We start from the raw sequence: 23007 nt of genomic DNA on the forward strand, positions 1-23007 counted from the left end.
TGACGTTTTTACACAGCTTTTTATTACTATAAAACAAACTTTCAACAAACATACTTTATCCATTTATGGATAAACTGAAGTAAGTAATGTCCACTGAGGCAGAGATCAGAGAAAAAAAAGTGCTAATTTCTGCTGTGAAAGGAAAGTAATCACTCTTAACCATATCTCATCAAAACTCCATTTAATATCACGTCAAGGCAGTCAGTCGAAAAAATAAAATTGCTTGTCTTTCAAACTGCAAATCCTGTTAAATACTGTTGGAAAAAGACACGAAAGCAAGAAGATGCGGAAATTTCTCTGTAGCTTTGAGAAAAACAGAGTCTGTCACTTTCTGTCGTTCAGAAGTAAATCATGTCAGAAAAGCCTGAGAACCCTTCGGTTTGGGGTTTTCTTTTGAGTAAAACCGTCCTAGAGGTCACCGCAGTAACACTTATTTGTTTGGAAGTCTCTGAAAATGGCGAGACCACAAACATACTGAAAAAAGAAGCAGTGCAAGTGTGTTTGCCAGTGTATGACACTCTTGTTTACAACCGTGATACTGCAGTATAACTGGCACCAAAGAAGTTTTGTATATGAATATGACAGAGGGTTGAGTAAAAAGAACAGTCAAAGGGTATAACACTACATTTCTCAGCTCTGGCACGTCGCACAACACCGTTTGAGATTAAGTGTGCAAAGGAGACAGATCGAAACTGCATCCTGTGAAAAAAGGGCACAAGCAAGATGCAGAAAGAAAGAATGTTATGCAGACAGACATGATGAGCTCAGTAGTACATGTCCTGGAAGAGATTTTGGCCCATCTCAATGTACGCCTCTTTCTCCTGGGCGCTCATCTGTTCCACCAGGTCGGGTCTCTGGCTTACTTCCCTGTAAGAGAAGGGTCTTCCCCCTACCATAACCACAGGGTCATCCCCGACCTCCTCAAACTCCTCATCATCTTCGTCCTCATCCTCTTGTTTTCCTGGCCGCAGAGCTGTAGCATTGTGCGCCATGTGGATTGGAGCCTGGGGCAAAGAGTCCTCATCCGATTCGCTGGTATCGCTGTCAGAGTCGCTGGCGTTGGCCACTGGAACGGTCGGTCTGGAGACGACGGCACCTCCTGGACCGACTCCGCTCCTCTTCTCGTGAATGAGTAAAGCCTGCATTACCTCCTCATTCTCATCCTGTGCGGCTCCTCTTCCAGCCGTGCCCTCCTGGGTTTCTATGGGGTCCTCGCCAGCTGGTGTGTAAAAATTTGAGGAAAAAGAAGAATAAAAAACCCACAGCAAATTCAGATGCGATCTTTTTTTGTTTTAACTTTTTTTTTACTATTCTTTCCTTTCTAAAACCAAACTATAGCATTATATAAGAAACAGGCCATAATTTAAGTTGTTTTTTGATGACAATCTTTCCTTCCATCCTAGTTCTCAAATTCCACTCACACTTCCATACATTCAAACCTATTATTGACTACAATTCCAAGAATCATTGAAGTTTAAATTGGGTTTCTTTTCAGCCTCCTTTAAATGGTGTTAAATATGCAAAATGTATATTTTTGACCATATCATGATTTGAGCGGGTGGAAGTCAAGACTTAGTGAACAACAACTTTAAATCTGTATATTTCTCACAAAAAGCTATTTTATGGCTATTGAAGACTTGACAGTTGTCATGTCAAGCTGCGTAGCTGGACGTGACAGCAGACTGTTGCAAATCTATTTGCTCTACAAGTCAGAAGTAGCGCAAGCTCTGAGTACATCAAAAATAGAATTGGGCATCAGTTTACATTTGGGAATTTGTCGTGTCCAGTGTAGACAGCATCACTGACTATAATGGGTCCTATTTGCTTTTGTCATGTTGTTTGTCATGTTTTAATACATTGTATTAAAAGAGCAGCTTGGATATTCCGCTATATCTCTTTTTGTGTTCCACAGAAAATCAAAGATGTTTCGAGTGACAATAGTGTGAAATATCCCTTTCAACCAAATAAAGCCCTCACCCTTATCCCTAGTTTGACTATGCATTCAGACCAACAAGGAATATGAATAAAAAATAAGCAGGAAAATCATGAAATACATAAAAACAGTGTTAATATGCAGCCATGACCAGAAATAATGCTTTCATAATGATACAATATAGTTAATGTGACTCACAGTTCTTCAAAGCATCCGCGTCGCTGTACGCCCCCTGCACCGTGCTTTCTGTCAGCCATATGGGCCTCTCTTTGGGGGCTTTGCCTTCAGCGGTCTGACCAGGCTGAGACTCCTGGTCTTCCATGCTGATGACCACATTCTGTGTGTAGAGGTCATACGACGAGCCTTTGGTTTTCCATGTTTCTCGATCAGCCCCAGCAGCTGCTGCTGCAGACTGGGCGGCCCGCTCCCGACTGTGAAAAAAGCAGAGGTGAATTACTAAAAAGTTATGTATAACATAAACCTGACTTATACTGGGCACCCTTTATGAAATTTTTTTTAAATTAGCATCCACTAAAAGTGGAAAAATGCATCAAAGCAGATAAAGGGTTAAAAATAGGTTAAAAATAAATGGTCTATTTTTGGGATATTTTAGTATGCTTAAAGGTATAGCGGAGGATCTTTCCAAATTTTAGATAAGACCCGCCCTCTCCACTTTTTGAAAAGTTTGATTGATTCACCAGAATGATTGACAATTAGGAGGACCAATAGTTTAGACTACCCACCAGGAAGTAAAACATCCTCCGCTATACCTTTAATATTTCGATTTAGCTTAATTTTTTTTTTTTTTTTTTTTTTTTTTTAGTACTTTTATTTAGAAATTTTATTTCAGTTAGTTGCCAATGCAACATTTCTATTTTTCATTTAAGTTTTTCATCTAATATTTATATTTCATTTTATTTCAGATTTATTTCAAATAACAATAAAGAAATTATTTAAATAGTTTTAGTTAACTATAACCAAAGTCTTCTGCATATAACTGGCCACTGAACTCTGTGCTGACCTCTGTTTCAGGGCTGGGATTTCTGACGGTTCGGGCTCCAGAAGGTCATGAGATAAGTTGATGTTCTCCGTCTCTCGTAGCAATACATAGATGGGCTCAATCTGCTCATTAAATCGTGCCACCAGAGTGCGGGCATCTTTCTTTGGCACAGCCGATTCGTCTTCCTCTACTTCTGTTTGACAGAAGGTACAGCGGAATGTTCCTGTGTTTGAGAGGAAAAGGTCTTAGATACAAAATATCAAGTGTTGAAACAGTAACAGTGTTCATCATCCATGAGCCTTAACCACCTCATCCACAATGTTTGGTGCCTCTGGGTAACTCTGTTTAGAAGTAGGAGCCTAGAAAATATTTTCCTGTCAAGGGGCTCCATATCTCCAGTTCCCAGTTAGCCAGGGGCTCCAAATTCTAGGATTCCATGTCCCCTTTTCCCACAGAAATGGTGCCAATTGCGGAGCTGGAGCCAGTGTTCAATCTGGCCCCCATCCTCTGGCGTTTCCAGTTCTGGGACAGAAAATTTGACTCTGCCTTTCAAACCTGCTGGTCTCAAACCAAGGACCACTAATGTCAGTGGCAAGGGGGGTGAGATGTTGTCTTCAACATACAAAGTTTTCAAACCAACAACAAATCAGTCTGGCTAGAGGTGTATACTTGAATTGGTCAATACTGACAATTGAGTCTAAAATAAAATAAATATTTTACAAATACAATATAGTTCAAAAGTTTGGGGTTGGAATTATATATATATATATATATATATATATATATTTTTTTTTTTTTTTTTTTTTTTCTTATGCTCACCAAAGCTGAATTTATTTGAATTTTTTAAAAACAGTAAGGTAACACTTTATTTCGATTGGTCCACTTTAGACATTCTACTAACTATAAATAACTTTCCAAGTACATTTCTACAAACCCTAACATAACAGTAAACTAATACTCTGAGAGCTAATTGACATGTAGTTGCTAAGTTATTTATAATGTAGGGCTGGACTGGGACCAAAAAAATCGGCCCGGGCATTTTGGCCCAGACTGGCCCACTATATGATCACAAACACCACCCATCTTTGCACGCCCTTAAATATATGCATACCAACTCCTATTCCTTAAAACCACTAATGTTATGAGTGAGTATAGGAACGAGTGAGAGTTAACAGATGAAATAAGTAAAATATTGACATTTTATTAATACATTTGAACTACACTCCACAGTCATGAATCCTAAAAGGAAAAGCTATAAGCTGCATTGGTTTAGCAATACCAGTGTTTCTCACAGGATTTGTGTTAAATCTGTGGTGGGTGGACCTCGGGTCTTCTAGGGGGGTTGGGGGGCATGCTCCCCCGTGAGAAAATGTTGTGCATTTTAAATGTTAAATTCATCAATCTGGTGCACTTTGAGAGTTCAAAATTAAAAGCTCCTCCAACCCATATTCAGTGTGCAAATTAAACAGAGAAATTCAAACCTCTTTTAGTTACAGTGTCTATTTACACTACTACATAATAATAGTTATAATATTAATCCAATGACAGTAATAGCCACATTTTGTAAAACAAATGCACTAAAAAATAAAGGAAACTTTCATAATTAGTTTTGTACCAATTTCTGTACTTTAAAGAGATGAGCACATGATCTTTTATTTTGGCGGAAAACATGGTTTACAAACGCCTCTCATTAAACTTCTGGTGAACTGCGGTAATCGTCAACTATATATGCAGATGTGCAGATCTGTAACTGGGTTATGGGTTCCTGCACTCATGACAGAGCCTAGTGTTTTGAAAGTAGTTCTGCTTACCGCGGACTCAACACTCTCATCTCTCTCCTGATCCTCCTCACTATCCTCATCATCACAGGAGCTGATGAAGGGCAGAAAACATATATTTTGACACATTTTACAGTGTCTGCTTTAAGGGCCTGTTTCTATTTTTTCACGCTATTTCTCGGCACATGGCATGATGTCATGGCAGTAGAGACGGCAACTATAACGATCAGTCCCACCCACTTTTGCCGCTTTTCCACTGCATGGTACGGCTCGGTTCGGCTCGGTACGGTTCGACTCGGCACGGAACGGTTCGGCTCGCTTCGCTTTTCCACTGCGTGGTACGACTCGGCTCGGTACGGCACGGTTCGGTTCGCTTTAGCTCGGTTGCTTTTCCACTGCAGTTAGTACCGCTTCAAAGTGGGTGGGACTGATCGTTATAGTTGCCGTCTCTACTGCCATGACATCATCATATTAAATGCGAATTTTTCATTCCGGGTTTCCCCATCCGCTCCTCGGCAACCAACGAGAGGAACGTCTGCACCTCGTCCACTGACCACGATTCAGCCATTTCTTTTTTTTAAGTTTATACAATTTTTTTGAAGCAAATACTTTTAAAACAGGCGCTACAGCGTTGGCTGTTGTCTACTGGCTATTTAAATCTAGGGTTTAGTGTCTCGTGTTGTAAATACAATGACGCTGGTAGTGATGATTCTGTCTGACCAATCAGTGATCTGCAGTGTTTCCACGTCACATTTTAGTATCGGTACGGTACGCTTGGAACCCCAACAGAGGTGGTACCATTTAAAGCGAGCCGTACCGTACCGTACCATGCAGTGGAAATGCGCCATAAGTGAGCCGTACCGTACCATGCAGTGGAAAAGCGCCAAAGCGTGCCGTACCGAACCGTACCATGCAGTGGAAGAGCGCCATTAGAAGCGGTACTAACTGCAGTGGAAAAGCAACCGAGCTAAAGCGAACCGAACCGTGCCGTACCGAGCCGAGTCGTACCACACAGTGGAAAAGCGAAGCGAGCCGAACCGTTCCGTGCCGAGTCGAACCATACCATGCAGTGGAAAAGCGCCATAAGTTAATCACTGTTCTATTTAAATGGGCTGTTTTAATTGAAACGCACGCGCGCACACACGCGCGCATCGCGCGGTGCACACAGAAACATTCAGGAGCACAGAAACTTATCAACGCTGCCGTGACTTTTAGTAATAAAATAGCTTTGCTACTGAATCGCTACATTATATTTCTCAGCAAAGAGGGGGTTGCATCACTATTTTGAAGCAATTAAACTCACAGCTTCGTTATTAATAGAGAGAGACGCTGAACAGACGCAGATACAAGTCTCTCTCTCTCTCTCTCTCTATAATTCAAATAAATGCAATAATTCATTTACTCGAATAAATATAATCTTATTCACTACTTTATCTCTGTGTCTGATTCAAAGCTTGCAGAATTCTAGATTTAACGAGCTGTAACTGATGAAAATGACCAGCAATTTTACCCTTCCAATCAAATATTGCGCAGCAAACATTAATAACAGATTTAAGTTGTCAATGCTGGCAAATGACTATGGTATTGCGGGATAATCCACGGCTAGCTGAGGCAACCACCCTCCGCTTCACATCAGGCAAAATGAGAAATGCATATGCATACAGTATGTATATGCATTTCTCATTTTGCCTGATGTGAAGCGTATACACACACACACACATATATGCATACATATATATAGTAACAGGTTGTGGCCTAATTATAGTTACAATTGAATGCCATCTAGAGGATGGAGCTAAACCCACTGCTGACCATCTAATATTATTGAAAGAGGAAAGAGGAAGAACAATCACAGACACAAGGACAAACATACACAAACACACACTCAGCACCAGCCTTCACTAGCGGTTCCACAGCAAGCGAATCTGGTCTGGTTTGCCATCTGCTGCTGAAGTTATTTACAGCCTTCTGACAAGAACACACACAGCAGGGCCCGGTGTATGAGTGTGTGGTGTACACCGGCTACTAGCTGAATATAAAATACACGCCTTGATATATTTTACAAATGTTTACTTAGCATTTAATGGTCAGTCACAGATGGTGCTGATATTGTGAGCTACTTTTAATTGTAGCTTTTTACTTAGAATGTCATTCTATTCATGTTCATGTTTTGATATCACAAACACACACCAGCAATATGCATTTTACGCTGAAATAATCTCATGTTGTTGTGCTGAGTGCATGAAGGCTTCCGAGTTTCTGGCCTTGAGGGGAATCGAACGAGTAAACGATTCACCGCAATTTCCATTTTAAAAGCTTTGCTGGAAAGTTGACAACAAAATCTGTGAAAGCGCTACTGAAAAACAATCACCTCCAGCTAGGCCCTTTTACTACAGATGTCTTCTCTGCCAATACAGGAGTGGAGGGCGAAAAAGAAAACAATTTGATGAGCACAAAGAGAGAGAGAGGCTGTTAAAAAGAAAAGAAATAACATTCGGGTGAAGGGAAGATAAAAAAAAAGAAAAAAGTCTTCATCACATTTGACACAGCTCCAGAGGAAATATTGACAAGCCCTGTCTGCATGTCCTCACACAGAAAAGGAATGAAAAAGCACAAGCGATAAAGAATGCTGAGATAACAGGCTACATTTTAAATGTCTAAATAAAGATGAGGCGATATCAAGACGCATTTTTAAACACATGCAAACATCATGTAGTGAAGGAATAAGGGCTTAAAATGGCAGATGTATTCGGGACCATTCGTTTTGAATGCATTCCACAGCACTGCCTTTACATTGTTTTTCCTATGTAAACATGCACTAGCTTGACATGTTTGACCGTTGCGCTCACTTTTTCAGTGTCTTGCGCATAACAAAGGGATTCTAAAAACATGTTGCTCAAGTTAACAGAAGTTCAACATTTAGGGTGTGTTCACACTTGTAGTTCGGTTCACTTGGTTACGTTGGTCTGGACCAAAATAAAAACAAACATTTTAAAAAACCTAAAGACATAGGGATATGTTCACAACCTGATTGGTTGGCTTTTATTACGTATATTTTGCGACGGAATTTACCGAAAATCCAAAAGAATGCTGTTTGCTAGGCTAAATGCGCTCCTTTTATGTGCGTAGCCTACATATGATGGTATTTTGACCAGCTAAGAACTCGTGAAGAGAGTAAAGGAGTCAAAATAGCGCCAGGCATCCACACCGAACTGTGATGGGCAACATCGCGACTATGACAAGAAAAAACAGGTATGCTTGAGTAGTGTGTCTTTTAGGTTTGCATCTTGTGACAATGTCATTTACATGTCTTTGGTCCATGTTGCGTTAATATTTAATTCGTACCACACCAGAGTTAGTTTGGAAGCGGACCAAGACCCATCTTTTCAGCGGTCTTGTCCCTCTTGTTTGGTGCACACCAGGGTTTGCTTTGGATGGCAGCGTTCATACTTATTTAAATGAACCGCACTAACAGAGCAATCGTACCAGGGTTCGTTTTAATCGATCCAATGCATCTCTAGATGTTTTGTTTTTTTATTCAACTACCCTGCTTCTCGCATTTTTAAACAAAAACACTCTGCTTTTCCAATTTTTCCGATTTAAACGTGATTGAACATCTTTGACTGTTGCGTTTATTTTTATAAAAAGTGTTTTTCTCCATTCCACTGCCCTGTGCTTCTCATTTTTAAACACAGAAATGAGTTTTGCCATTACACTTAGTTTTTTTGTGTAGATCTTTGACCGCTGCACTGCATTTTGCACAGCAAGACGCTGCTTCTTTAACATCTTGTACATGAGCGCTGTGTTTTTAAGATAACGTGTCAACGCGTCCTGGCACCATGCAGTCTTTTCCTTTCTGCTGCACTAAGTCTGCCTTCTTTAAACACAAGAATGTGTTCTGTATTAACCAACATGGGGTATCATCAACATGGCGAGAAGCAGCAAGATGCAGTTTAGCAGTTAAAGGGGTCATAAATTGATAAATGTGTGACGAGACACTTATCTCACGAGACGAGACTGGGTTCACGAAGACGAGACGAGATTTTTGCACAATATTTTATAGAAATCCTCAATGACAAAGTTCATGATTGGAAAAAATAGTCTGCAGGTGCATTTTGAAATGTTTTAAGTAACTAATAACGACTAACGTCAGCAGACTCGGACTTTACGTGCTTTAACTGCGGTCAAAAGGGGCACAAAGCCTGTGCTTGCCCGACCCAAAATCACAAAAGACTGTGGTGAAATTACTGTAAAAGCTTGACGCACAAAGATGAAAGTTGCAAACGCAAAAAGAGAGAATGTTAAACAAGCCGCTGATAAAAAGGACACGAGGGTAGCCAATGTAGCGACGAACACACATTTGTCTTTAGAGAGAGAGATTGCGAATTCTACAGTGTACAACGAAAGGGACTAATGGTTGACACTGGTGCGACATCGCACATTATTACAGACATATTCTAAAAGTTTAATGACAAATTCCAGCCGGAGAAACACTACATTGAGTTGGCTGACGGGACCAGAGCGAGCAGAGAGGCGCTGAAAAGAGGTGATGCGGAGGTGTGTCTGATTGACAACGAGGGACAACAGGTAAAGGCGATGCTGAGGAGCGTGTTGTACATCCCATCGTACCCGCAGGACATCTTCTCTTTTAAAGCTGCAACGACGAATGGAGCTTCGATCAACTTTCAACAAGGATGTAATGAACTCATTCACAAGAGCGGTACTAAATTTCACATTCAAGAATAACAGACTGTACTATCTGAACATTGTCAACGAGGACAATGATAGTTGTAACGGATGTTATGACACTCAAACCTGGCATGAGATTCTCAGCCACTGCAATTATGATGATGTTTCCAAATTGCAAGATGTAGTTGAGGGAATGAAAATCAAGGGAAAGAATAAGATTGATAAATCGAACCTAAACTGTGAGGTTTGCACACAAGGTAAATTTGTTCAGAGTAGAAAAAGGGAACCTGACACACGAGCTAAAGCTGCACTTGAACTAGTGCACACAGATCTAGCTGGTCCTATTGGCCCAGTAGCTAAAGACAGTTTCAAGTATGCGCTGGCATTTACTGGCATTTATTTTCTAAAAGCTAAGAGTGACACTGTGAAAGCTACTGAAAAGTTCCTCGCTGATACAGCCCCTTATGTGACTATAAAGTGTGTTAGATCAGGCAACAGCACAGAATTTACGGCAAAAGAGTTTCAGTCTCTATTAAGCAAGAACTGTGTTCGACATGAGACCTCAGCATATTCACCCCATCAAAATGGGACTGCTGAGAGAAATTGGAGAACGCTATTTGAAATGGCAAGATGTATGCTCTTAGAGAGCAATCTACCCAAGATGTTGTGGACGTATGCTGTAGTGGACGTATGCTGTAATGACTGCTGCAGTAATTCGCAACAGGTGCTACAATGGCAGAATACGGCAAACCCCATACTATGCACGGACAGGGAGAAAACCTGATCTTTCAAAAATGAGAGTTTTTGGTTCAGTATGTTAAGCATACAAACAGGAGAAAAAGAAAACAGCCCTGCATACCTGGTCTATCCAGACACAGGAAAAGTTCAAGCACAGGCTTGATAGATTTGTAACAAAATGTGTTACTGAACACCAGACACAGACTGACATTTCAATGTCAGATGATGATTTCCATGGGGAAAGATGTGTATCCTCCCAGTCAAAAGAAAATGTGACTGATCAGAACCCAGAAGAGACTGTTAGACCTCAAAAGGAAACTAAAAATCAGGGTGGTGCTCAGACAGAGGTAGCTGATCACAGACTGATTATGTTTCTGATGTTGAATGTGATGACCATATTCTGACCAATGTGGACTTCTGTTACAGAGTGTGTGACGTACCACCACAAACATTCAAGGACGCTATGAGTTCAAGTAAATCACAGATGTGGGCTAGGGCCATGAAAGTTGAAACGGATTCCCTTAAAGGGATACTTCAGGATTTAGCATTAAGCTTTGTATTAGTAGAAAACCTGTAGTATTTTCGAATTACCGTGCTTTCCACCCTCATATCCCCCTGAGATGAGAGATTTATGTATTTTTTGTCTAGAAAAAATCCTCCGATGACGCAAAAATCTTAATTTTGCGTCATCGGAGGATTTTTGGGCCAGAGGCTAAAGACTACAGCCAGTAGTAGGGGCTGTCCCGCATGTTTTCAACCCGCCCATAGAGGGTGGGATCTCCCTCACAGAATGTACACATAGTGTCAGCCATCTTTTTTTGGAAGCTAAGCTAGCAGGCTCTTGTTCTGTGGAGAAAGCTGAGTAGTAGGGGTTACCATACTCTTTTTCCCGGACATGTCCGGCCGTCGAGATCGTCCAAAATGTCTGGGAATGTCTTTTGCTTTCTGCAGTCGCCATTCATTGTTTACATGCACTCCTTTTGTTTCAATCTAACTGAATTCATTCCGATTGGTGAATCTGAATGTAGTGTTTACATGAACGATAAACAAGTGATCAGTTGATGTGCGTTTTAACATTGCTAAGAAAATTCCCACTCCTCCGTGAGAGATACGAGACCGGTGCATCTCAGTAATCACGCCACCCGCCACTCATCGTTCTCCCACGGCCCTCAGTCTCGTCCTGCTCGCCACAGTAAACATAATGAATGGCGACTGTAGAACGCAAAAGCCGAATCCCGGACATTTTGGGCGATCTCGAAATCCTGGGCACTCGTCACGGAGACTCACTAGTAGCCTAGCCTTGTTGTTTTAAACTGCACTCTCTTACCGGTAGGCGTGGCTTGGGAGTGGCCTCCTAGGGCAGCGAAGCAAGTGCATTCTGGGAGCTGTTGTCTTTCATCCACATAAGCCAAAAATAAATTTTCTGGCTTTTCTCAGTCTAGAAAGCTCCAAATTCAAAAATAATTTCACATTTCTTCTACATAAATGACCCATTTTAAATACACATTCATCTTTCCAGAGGTGAAGTATCCCTTTAAGGAAAATGACGCATTTACTCTAACTACACTACCTGAAGGTAAACATGCAGTGGGGGGTAGATGGGTCTATGCTGTCAAAAACAATGCAGATGAGACTGAGGCATGCAAGGCCAGAAATATAGCAAAAGCTGAAGTGATGGGTGTAGATTACAAAAAGACTTTCTCACCAAAAGCAAATATCACTTCAGTACATGCCTTAATGCAAATGGCAGCACATTATGATCTTGACCTCCACCAGATGGATGTAAAAACTGCCTATTTGCATGCTCCAATTGACTGTGAGATTTACATGGAACAGCCAGAAGGGTTTGAAGTGAAGTCAGACATAGGTGATAAACTAGTCTAGAACTAAACAAGTCACTGTATGGTTTAAAACAGTCAGGTAGAAACTGGAACAAAATGTTACATGACTACCTCAGTGAGAATAATTTTGTTCAGAATTCAGCTGACCACTGTGTGTACAGTAAACAAACTGAAAAAGAGAAAGAGATTGTAGTAATCTGGGTTGATGATCTGATAATTGCAGCCAGTACCAATGATTTACTGAATTGTGTGAAAAAGATGCTGACAGCAAGATTCAAAATGAAAGATCTGGGAAAACTCAAATATTTCCTAGGAATTGATTTTCATCAGAATGAAGGATTCGTGAAAATGAATCAGAAAAGGTACCTTTTAAAGGTACTAGAGAGATTCAATATGTCAGACTGTAAACCCAGGTCAACACCATGTGAGCAAAAGCTTGACTACAACAGTGATGATGATCCTGTTGATCCTAAAAGGTATCGTGAGGCAGTGGGTAGTTTGATCTATCTGATGACATGTACTAGAACTTATCAAAGTTGGATTGCCAGTAAACTATCTCAATATCTGTCAGTCAATATATATTGGGAGACAGACTATTTGTATTTAGCAGAGCTCATGTTTTACTTTCACTTTTGGATTCGTGATCGCACGCACTCTGTGTATAAGGTGCAGCGGTGCTGAGCGCGCATTCTACAATATAAGACATTTCTCAAACGCTTAGGTTCTGTTGCGCAACGAATCAGTTTTCACTGTCACACGATCAGTGAACCGTGATTCCTGCTGCACTGTGTGCGATTGAAACTCGTGCTGGATGAGCAGAGCAGACGTTTACAATAGTTTTTATTTTTATAAAAACAGCAAAAACGACAGTGGAGGCAGTGGGCACCGTAATGTAATGTGAATGTAGCGGTGGCATATTCTTTGCTTATTTGTAATTTCACCCTCAGGCTCTGTCATGGCGATATCGCGAGACAGATTTTCCCTCGACGAGAAATCTCGTCACATTTTAGTCTCGCGAGATCGTCACACCCCTAGTATTTTGTCACTTTATGACATAATAGTGTAACGAAAGATCGCCTGTGCAATATCAGATCAACCTACTTCTACATCACATCTTTGGCCACACCCACTGGCACGTTAGTCAGACAAGAAGGACAGAAGAGAGATGGAGGATCACTGGACTAAATTCACATTACCTTTCAAAAGGATCTTAATGCTAGGAAAGTGGTTATTTATTTATTGCATGTTAAATGGAGGGAGACAAAAAGAATCACTGACCCACAGCTGCAGATAAAGGGAAGTTATAGTAAAATAGTAATACTAGTAAATAAAATACTAGTATATCAAATAAAAGGTATCCGTTTTTCTTCCCATGTCATTGGAGGCTCCCCAGCCAACAGTAATTTGTAGAGAGAAATCAAATCCAAAGGCCTGGACAATTAGTAATATGACACATGCACACACTCCGGTTGTTATCTTTGTTTTTAGGCAAAGTGTGCAGCAGGCCGGCACATACACACATTGTCGCAGTGATCTAAAGGAACATGGCGCAGCGCTGTTAGCGTGGTGGCATACATTAAGGCTTCTGTCGGTGAGAAGTGGGCTGGTGTCTTTGTGTTGATAGTTTTTGTATTATCTATGAGATATGAATAGGTCTGGCTTAAATTACATAGCACTCTCACCAGTGATTCAGAGCTCTTTTGAAAGCAGGACGGCGCATTGTTCAGTTGTCTACGCCAAAGAACAAAAGGACTTTTGTGATCATCCCTTAAAAGATGAATACAGCATAATTTCAGCATTTGAGAGAGGATAAAGTTTTGTCTGTGCAACAGTGACAAATGCACCACATTGATTCAAATTACAGCAGAGATAAAGCAATAATAATAATTAAAATACAAATACAGTAAAAAAATTGATTGTTGTTCTTCTTTGAGGAACTGTATATGACTGTATATAGAGAAATGTTCTGGATTCAATACAAGTTAAGCTCTATAGACAGTACCTAAACCCCATTCAGAAAGGATTAGTTTTTCAGAACATCTGGAATGATCATCAGCAATTTGCACTGGATAAGCAGTGTCTGTAGTAAATGCCCAGATGGGCGTATCTATAGCATTTATGCAAAGCCTTTGGAAATTACTGATCAACCACAAAACGTAAGTATTAACCACGTACCATTGAAAAGTTTGCAGTTGAAACGATTTTTTAGGGGCCAAGCCCCAAAAGGGAAGTAAACTCTATTGTATCCTATAGTTTTCTCATTATTCCTCCCGAATGGGAGTCTATGACGGCCCTATGAACGGAACATGAGAAAATGATGAAATTTGGCACAATTGTAGAGATGGTAATGAATAGTGATTTGACCAATTTTGGAGTCTGCAAAAATTCACTTTTCGAAAGGTTATAGCTTTTGAACACTTTGTTCTATAAAAATGACTTTTCATTCACCCGATTCCTCTCTTCATGCTGACTACATTCATAATATTACATTAAGACGCTGCCCATTACAGTATTGGCCATTTTGAAAAGTACAGTATTCCATTTTTTCACTACTCCTCCTTCAAATCTTCACCAATTCTTAAAAAAATTGGCTCAGATGATCTTTGGACCAAGCCGCACAGAAATGACGGAACAGATTTTGTTTATTCATTTCTTTTCAAAAGTTATGATGTAGCAAACTTAAGGTCGACCCGAAATTGGTACAGAGGCTGTCTCTCGGCCAAGCTTTGATAAATCGAAACCTACAGGTCATTAGATGTGAAAAATGGCTATACTAATGCTAATAACTTTTGAAAAGTTTTTGTCTATTGTCTATGGATTCCTTGTGTCATAGCGAAACCACCAACTTTTTATTATTTATTTATTATATAACTAAAATACTTAACTTTTATTCAAGCATGCATTAAATTAATCAAAAGTGACAGTGAAGACATTTTTAATGTTATAAATGATTTCTATTTAATAATTACTATTTAATAAATATTAAATATTCAGAATCAGATCTAATTTTCAAATCTAAATTCAGATTTTTAAGAACATTATTTTCAAGAATATGTATACTTCTTAAATTTTATCTTAAGAACAATCTTAAGAAAAAAAAGATAAGAACATTCTTAAGAAAAGTAAGTTTTTGGGAATACAAAATATTCTTATCTTTTTTTTCCCCTAAGTTAGAAAATAAGAAGAAATTGGCAGTTAAGAAGAATTATATTCTTAAGAATATTTTGTGAATTCAGCCCATGATTTGGTGTTTAAAAAACACTGTTATTATTATAAATGTTGAAACAGATATGCTGCTTAATATTTTTGTCAAAACTATGATATATTTTCAGGATTCTTTGATGAATATACATTTTCAAATAAAAGCATTTATTTAAAATCAAAATGTCCCTCTTAATGATGTTAATGCATCCTTGCTGAAATAAAAAAAATTGAACAACAAATTTTATGCAATTTTGCTAGTTCAATAATTCTAAATAAACAAAATTATCTGTACTTGGTTCAAGGTTGCATAGCATGCATTTAAATAAAGTGCTCACTGAATAAAGATATCTCTGTTGTGAAGTACATCTTTTAATTTCCTGGTCTCCTTCTATTGATCAACATACACTTCAGAACTATAGAAACTAAATTGTAATGATTTTTAATGATACTGATACCGATAACTTGACTTTGACACCGGTTCCTGAACGATACTTTTTTCGATACCAATTTTATGAAATCCCTTTTAACAAGATTACATTACATATTACCCGTCACCGCACGTCACTCTCGGATAACCGAAAATGCTGAGGTGATGTGACTGTGACGGCTAACAGACTGAGACAGCAGACAAACTGTTAGTAGTGACAGCAGCTGCAATCCACCTGTCACTCAAGTGGACACGCCCTTAATTATGCAGAACTTCAAGGCTTAATATAATTTAAACAGATGAGTTATACAAAATAAGAAATAAAAATAAAAATAAATAAAAATCACCCCTCTATGGGATCCCTGGTCAATGGGATTGCAGTCACTTCCATGCTGGATTCAAGAGAGAGACCGGAAGATTGCAGCTCGGTTTTTCCTTGATGCCTTGCCACAGTCAATCATGCTGCGTGTTTATTGTCTCACCGATGATGACGAGACTAACCCCTTAGATATCGAAATTTGGTACCGAAAGACAAGAGATTATTTGATACTCGATGGTATGAAGGCAATTTGGTCGATGTCTAAAAAGTATCGAACTCTAGTATTCCCAGCCCTACTTGCAGACTGGAAATGAGATTGCTTTCTGACGGCAAAAAGAAAAAAAGACTGCTTTGTGCTTTTACCAATTATTGATAGCATGAAATAGCAGATGCCTAACATAATATGAATCGGTAATTGAAATACCCATTTTATTTAACCTCTGAAAATTGGTGGTTACGGCCCTGCTATATGCATACGTGCGACTCAAAGGAAGGAAGGCTACAGGGAGATAACAGAAATGAGACAGAGTGAGGATATGCCAAGATAGGATCAGCGAGCGACTTGTACCTGTGCAAGCCTGACCCTGTCGGATCTCCTTATCTCCCCTAACACCTCACCAATCACAGAGATTTTCATAGATCAATTTGTTTTGCTCAACGAGGGGGGACCTGGATGCGCTTGACCAATCAGATCAATACACTCTACTGTTTTAAGACGCAACTAAACCACCTAAGCATAAAAAGGCAGCACAGGGTGAAAACAGCCAATTCCAAAACATCCACGTTTAAGCCTACTCAGAGGAGAAACAACACTGTGTATCATGAAACTCATATTTACAAAATCCTTTCAGGTATACTGGTCCAGAAGAGAACATGGGAAACAAGTGCGTTTATAATGGCAGGGTCTACACAGGGTTAGGTATCGTTGCTATCGTTGGCCGTTCCGTTCTTCTGCTCTATCCTCGCCAATCCTCCTGATGTGTATCCTAGCAACAGCTTTGCCTCCCTGACTGCCAGTTTGCTTTCAGCAGAGGTGAGGGTGAACACGTGCCACGCGGTCTTTACCTGCCTTTCTATTCCTCACACACTAATCACTCACCTCTGGCACTGCTCTCAGCCCTCCAACTCTCTCTCTTATTCCTGTCTATTCCTCTCATGTATCCATCACTCTCTGAAACACATACTTTCTATACAGAGAGGAGTTCCTCCTGTCTATCGGGTACAAGATGCTTTTCATATCCCCTATGCAACAACATATACAAATGCAGGTAGAGCTCACAGATGAAAGAATGACATGAAGTCAGGGAAAGAGACAGAAGAGAAAGATAAAGTTCATATTAAAGGAATATGGGTAAAATGTTCTTTGTACATCATCTGTGATATGGCTGTTCATATTAATTTCAACTTCACAAAAACACTTACAATGGAAGCATAGCAAGCAGCGTGGCCACTAATACAGGTTTTTTTCTTCTTCTTTAAGACCAGGGGCCTACACCATGGAGCCGGTTTAGGTGGCTAGCCAGGTGTTTCAGTTTAGTTTGCGCACACCCTGGGTTTTAGGCACTATGAAAGTGGTTTGGCTTTTAGCAGTGTTCATCGCCATAGTAACTTACGCTCCACGGCTAACCTGGTCCGGGACAGGTTATGCTCCAGGTAAGAGGTTGCAAACCGAACTTGGACCAATCAGCTGTGAGCAAAGGATAAAGTCGCTCAACCTGTTTCTACTCCAAATTAAAGGTCACTACATAGCAAATGATTTTTAAAGACAAAATCATCTGGCTTTTAGTAATGCTTATTTAGAATAATAATCATTTTGTAAGATATTATTTATGTAATTGTACCCTTAACTGATCACACATGTACAATTTTAGTTCATCAATTATTATTACGCAGAGTTTAAATGAATAAATATATAAAGGTAATATAAATACACTTTAGAATCAATAGATAAAGCTAAACAATGACTACATGTGAGCTTAAATGTTCAATTCTCTCTATACCTTTATCAACTGTATAAACTAACTTCACAACTTTTACTTGCACTGATATACAACTTTTTCTTATAGGTGTCCTTTTTCATAGACAGCTATTTTCTTCTTGCTGTGTAAATTTGTTTATTATTTTAATACTTTTATTTAATAAGTGAATTGCGCTGCTTCTCTCGCGAGAAATGAATCGCAGTTTCACTCTTTCTCAGCATGTGATTGGCTGTTCACTACTGATTGTCACACCTAAACTCCTAAACTCAGGATCAAAGCCTGAGTTGACAGAGAAAGTTGATGATTAGCATCATGGTACCAACAAAGCCTGGTTGGATTGGTTTGGTTTTGTCAACTCGAAACTAATCCTGAGTTTGTTGTTCAACTACCATCATGGTACAGGCTCCAGTACTGATATCTCAGAGAGGGTGGCTGAAGGCTGATAATATATAATTTATAAATAAATATAGACAATAAGATTGCCTAACAGAATAGAATAGACAAAATTGCTCAGTTTAAAAGAACATTGAAATGGATTACACATTACAATAACACAATTCTCTTATTTTCCCACAAAACCCTAACATAGCGCAAACATTGTAGTCTGATTTTGTCAATAATAGTGGTTGACCTTTATGTTTATGAATCACTTAAAAAAATAACATTCATTTGGGAATCAGATTAAACATTTTGTATAGTTGTCATTTGTCATCACTCTGTATGGTTGATTCACTGAAAATGATCGGCTCTTAGGAATCATTTGTTCAGGAATCAAACTGCACTGGTTGCACTGTATGGTTTTGATTCACTGAAAAAAACTGGCTCAGAGTAATTTGTTCAGGAATCACCATTTGTTAAAATTACACTACACTGATCAGGCTGAAGAATCAGCAGATGTAATGGCTCAGTAGTACTGAGGGAAAAAACAGTTTCATTTGTTCAATTCCTCATGACTCCTATCCCTAGCACACCACTGGCAATAGGCTACACAAAATACGTAATTTAATTTAAAATATGGAATAATACAAAATACATAATTTGAAATATGGAATAATTTTACAGTGCACGTTAAACTGATTATGACCAGCTAAAAAGCAAACCTAGTAACTTCTGCTTGATAACTGCGTTTGGATACCAGAAAAAGACATTATAACAACCACATAATTCTGGGGAGCAACTCAACACACAGAAATTATGTTGTAACACTAGAATTTTTTCCATCTACAGCAGTCTCTTTAACTCCTATTACACACATTTTATTACTGAAGATTTTCTTTAATATTTCTGCAGATTTCTGTTAAAGCCCTCTGGTTTTCTTGTCTAAGTCCATTAGCCTACAGTAAACATTTCCTGTTTGTTTATATACACTGTTGTTTGAAAATCACCCAGAATATTCCTTTAAATGATGAAACCACATTAATGTCATTTCATTGGGCCTAAGTCAATACCCTAGACACTTTGCAAAACATCTTTTAGGTTTGGGCCGATAGATGATGCCATCATCCATCGCAATGGCTGACAGTCATCACGATGTTGAACTTGAGCCGCTGATGAGATGTAGCCTAGATGAAAATATCTGGTGGAAAATTACAATGTTACGTTTTAACACCCGTTTTTCTGGGTTCAGTCCATTATAAAAGCTTAAACAGGGATGGCTAGCAGTGCACTAAGCTTCACAAATACTCCATCTCTGAAACCATTATAACGCTAGTCACGTCAAGAGCAGCACTTGTGTGTATGTATGTGTGTGTGTGTGTGTGTGTGTGTGTGTGTACTTCACTAAGTACATAAATCAGCAGCTGTTGAAGTCAGAATTGTAAAACAGTAGGCACAGAAGCAGAAAGGCATGATGATGATGATGTCAATGCGATATGCTAATCCTTACAGCCGTCTCTATGAGATTACAGCCTGTTTATTTTTAAACCTATGAAAATAGTTTCATTTTCATTCCTGTCTGTTATTACTGTCTGCAATCTGACGCAATTCAGCATCAGTCTCCAAGTGAGGTTCATTCTAATCTGTTGAATGCATAACAACTTTTGACCTCTGCTGCCATCCTGTGTCTGCATACAGTTCTGCCACATTGTGGATCAAGGATCTCAACTGTATTAAGCACTTGTTAAAGGGTTAGTTCACCCAAAAATTTCAATTCTGTCATTAATTACTCACCCTCATGTCGTTCCAAACCTGTAAGACCTTTGTTCATCTTGTTTCCCAAAGATGAACGAAAGTCTTACAGGTTTGGATGGACGAATGACAGAATTTTCATTTTTGGGTGAACTAACCCTTTAAGAGAAGATACCAGAGATCAAGCACAGACCTATTTTAGAAACATCTTTCCAATTCCTAATGTACATGGGTTTAGGATCTTCTAGATGAATCACACAATCCCCAATTTTGAGATTAGCTAGGTATTAAGAAATATAATCAGGATTCTTCCTACAAAACCACACTTAAATTACGCAATTAAAATACCAATTATAAGCTTAAAGTTGTATTGTCTACATGAAAACTCCAGTGAGCGCAAGTAATATACTTCTTGATTGGAAAGCTTTTTCTAATTGATTTCAACATTATGATCACACAACTGTTGTACAATAATATATTTTATAACTCCTCATTGCTCACTTACCCATCACCTAAAACATTTCAGAAAATATTTTTTGCTCCATGAAAATTACATATTTTTTAATGCTCACCAAGGCTGCATTTATTTGATTAAAAAGCAGTAAAACAGTAATATTGTGAAATACTATTAGAATTCAAAATACTGGTTTTATATTTAAATATACATTTGAAATGTAATTTATTCCTTTGATGGCAAAGCTGAATTTTTCTTCAGTGTCACATGATCTTCCAGAAATCATTCTAATATGGTAATTTGTTGCTCAGGAAACATTTTGCATTATTATCACTGTTAAAAGCACTTGTGCGGCTTAATATCTTTGCGGGAACCAAGAAATTTTTTTAGGATTCATGACGAATAGAATAGAAGAGTGTTAAAAGAACAGCTGTTATTTGAAATAGAAATTATACTTTACTGGCACTTTTGATCAATTTAATGTGTCCTTGATAAAAAAAATCATACTGAACCCAAACTTTTGAATGGTAGTGTATAAGCAAATAAAGTAACGCAGTTCTGCCCACTAATATAGCTGTAGTTTTTCCTATACCGTACATGAATGTACCATCATAAAGATCCGCCCTAATGCCACATTAATTAAGTATTTTAATAAAACATCCTAGAAGGAGAGCTTCGGCTTACATGTTTACAACTTTCGAACAACAGGAAAACCACAAATAAATACAATAATTCAGCTAATCTCCCACTTCCCAACTCTCAGTTTACCTCTCATACTCACCAGTCATGGGGTCAAACAGCTGGTTGGCCTCAAGGTCAGTGAAAGTGTTCATGCAGCAGGGGCAGCGGAAGGAGGCTCTGTTAGTCGAGTCGCGTTCATCCGTCTCAATGCGTCTGCGCATGTGGTCCAGCTTGTACTTGACCACATTAACCAGCAGCCGGTAGTTAATGAAGTAGTAATTGTGCCGAGTCGTCTTGCCGTCAGGCGCTGTCTCCACGCGCATACGGCATTTGACAAACTTGTCAGCCTTGAGTGTGTTCAAAACTGAGCGCAGCTGCTTGCGGTCGAACTTGAGGAGCTCCAGCATGTCCTCTTCACGTACGCAAGGGTTCCTGATCAACACGTCCAGCGCAAGAGCGTGCTCAATGCCGTAGAAACCCCGGACAACTTGCTTGGCCAGACGTTTAAGAGAAGCAGGGACCTCTGTGAGCAGATCTGGCTCAGTCATGATGGAAGGGAGGGAAAGATGGAGAGACAGCAAAAGCAGGAGACGTGGAGGTATTTCAAGACAAAGAAAGTGTACTCAGGAAGAACAGGAGTGGATTATAGGCAGGGTCAGCTCAGGTAGATGCCTTTGGGTTACTAGGAGGTAGGTCTGTAACAGAAAAAAAAGAGATAATTTGTACATATAATCCAAAAACTGTATGTGCATCCAAATGTCAACAGTTCTATTTGTTAGAGAAAATATAGCAAAAACTGACACTTTACAGATGTTAACTTGCCTTGACCAGCAAATCTTATAAATGGCTATTTTTACCAAAATACTTTTATATTTGTCAGAATTTTTTTTACATTATTTATTTATACTTATAAAATAAATACTTATTTTCATGTAACTTCAAGACAGCTATAAACTCATAAACACATTTTATGCTGTAACAATGACATCATTAATGCAATAAATTACTGATTTACTAATCATTATTATTTTATTGTTTATAACTATAACTCCTTGTAACTAATGCCCCCATGAGAAGTCATTCTCACAATTTCAATCTATGATCAATCTATGTTAGCCAACTTGACAACACCTTAATGACATTCAAATCAGTTAAATTCACAACGTTCAATTTCTTTATCTGGGAGGCCATTTGTTGCTGATTGAAACATGCCATGCTGGACCAAGATGATCATCTGACAAAACATACAGATAGCTAAGAACCATAAATGACCAGTTTGGACCAGCTAGAAACCATTAAAAGAACCAGAAGATGGTTTTAGATAAGTTTTCATAATAATAACAATGAATCATGTTAAAAGATAGCTTAGAAACAAATGTGAGGGAGCTAATTTTAAGATTAATATCTTGACCCAGTTTCAGCCACTGTAGTTTAAGAAAGAAGAGACACTTACTATTTATTAGTCACAGAATTTATCTAAAAGTACATAATAATCTGAATGTAAGAAATAAATGCGCTGAATCTAACTAAAACAATCTGACAGTAACGTTACAGCTCACTGCAGTTTAATATTAGATTATCGAGATTCAGTAAATTGAAACATGCCGTTATATTAATACCTCCAATAAAACAAACAGCATAAAAAGCTGAACGATAGGAAAAAGGCAGCTCAAACCTTAAATGTTCCTCCTGTTTTTGAACAGAACAAGTTTTCTAGTTCAACACCATGCTAACGATCAGCGGAAGTAACGCACAGGATGTTGCTGAAAAGTCCATAGACAATTCAAAATATTTTATAATAATTATATAAAATGTTATTATTATGTATCAATTATTG

At 38.8% G+C, this 23007-nt stretch overlaps 1 protein-coding gene across 1 annotated transcript; it reads right to left on the reverse strand.

Annotated features, from left to right (window-relative positions):
- On the reverse strand, nt 1-22942 carry gtf2e1 (general transcription factor IIE, polypeptide 1, alpha). Its single transcript, XM_082176404.1, has 5 exons — nt 22846-22942; nt 21271-21865; nt 2955-3156; nt 2132-2364; nt 1-1219 (listed from the first exon to the last, which is right to left on the reverse strand). Exons 2-5 carry the CDS (start codon nt 21716-21718, stop codon nt 765-767), a joined length of 1338 nt encoding a protein of 445 aa, XP_082032530.1. The 5' UTR covers nt 21719-21865; nt 22846-22942; the 3' UTR covers nt 1-764.
- Between the last annotated feature and the right edge of the window lie 65 nt (nt 22943-23007).

Source organism: Leuciscus leuciscus (genome assembly GCF_965113295.1).
Source record: "Leuciscus leuciscus genome assembly, chromosome: 7".
Classification (NCBI taxonomy): domain Eukaryota; kingdom Metazoa; phylum Chordata; class Actinopteri; order Cypriniformes; family Leuciscidae; genus Leuciscus; species Leuciscus leuciscus.

Bases quoted from the DNA above. Each gene is read 5' to 3' on its own strand.
- gtf2e1 (XM_082176404.1), bottom strand. From the start codon at position 21,718: ATGACTGAGCCAGATCTGCTCACAGAGGTCCCTGCTTCTCTTAAACGT. The intron at 3,157-21,270 runs GTGAGTATGAGA...TCTCAAACACAG, and splicing joins GCTGTTTGACCCCATGACTG to GAACATTCCGCTGTACCTTC. The intron at 1,220-2,131 runs GTGAGTCACATT...TTTACACACCAG, and splicing joins CGCGGATGCTTTGAAGAACT to CTGGCGAGGACCCCATAGAA.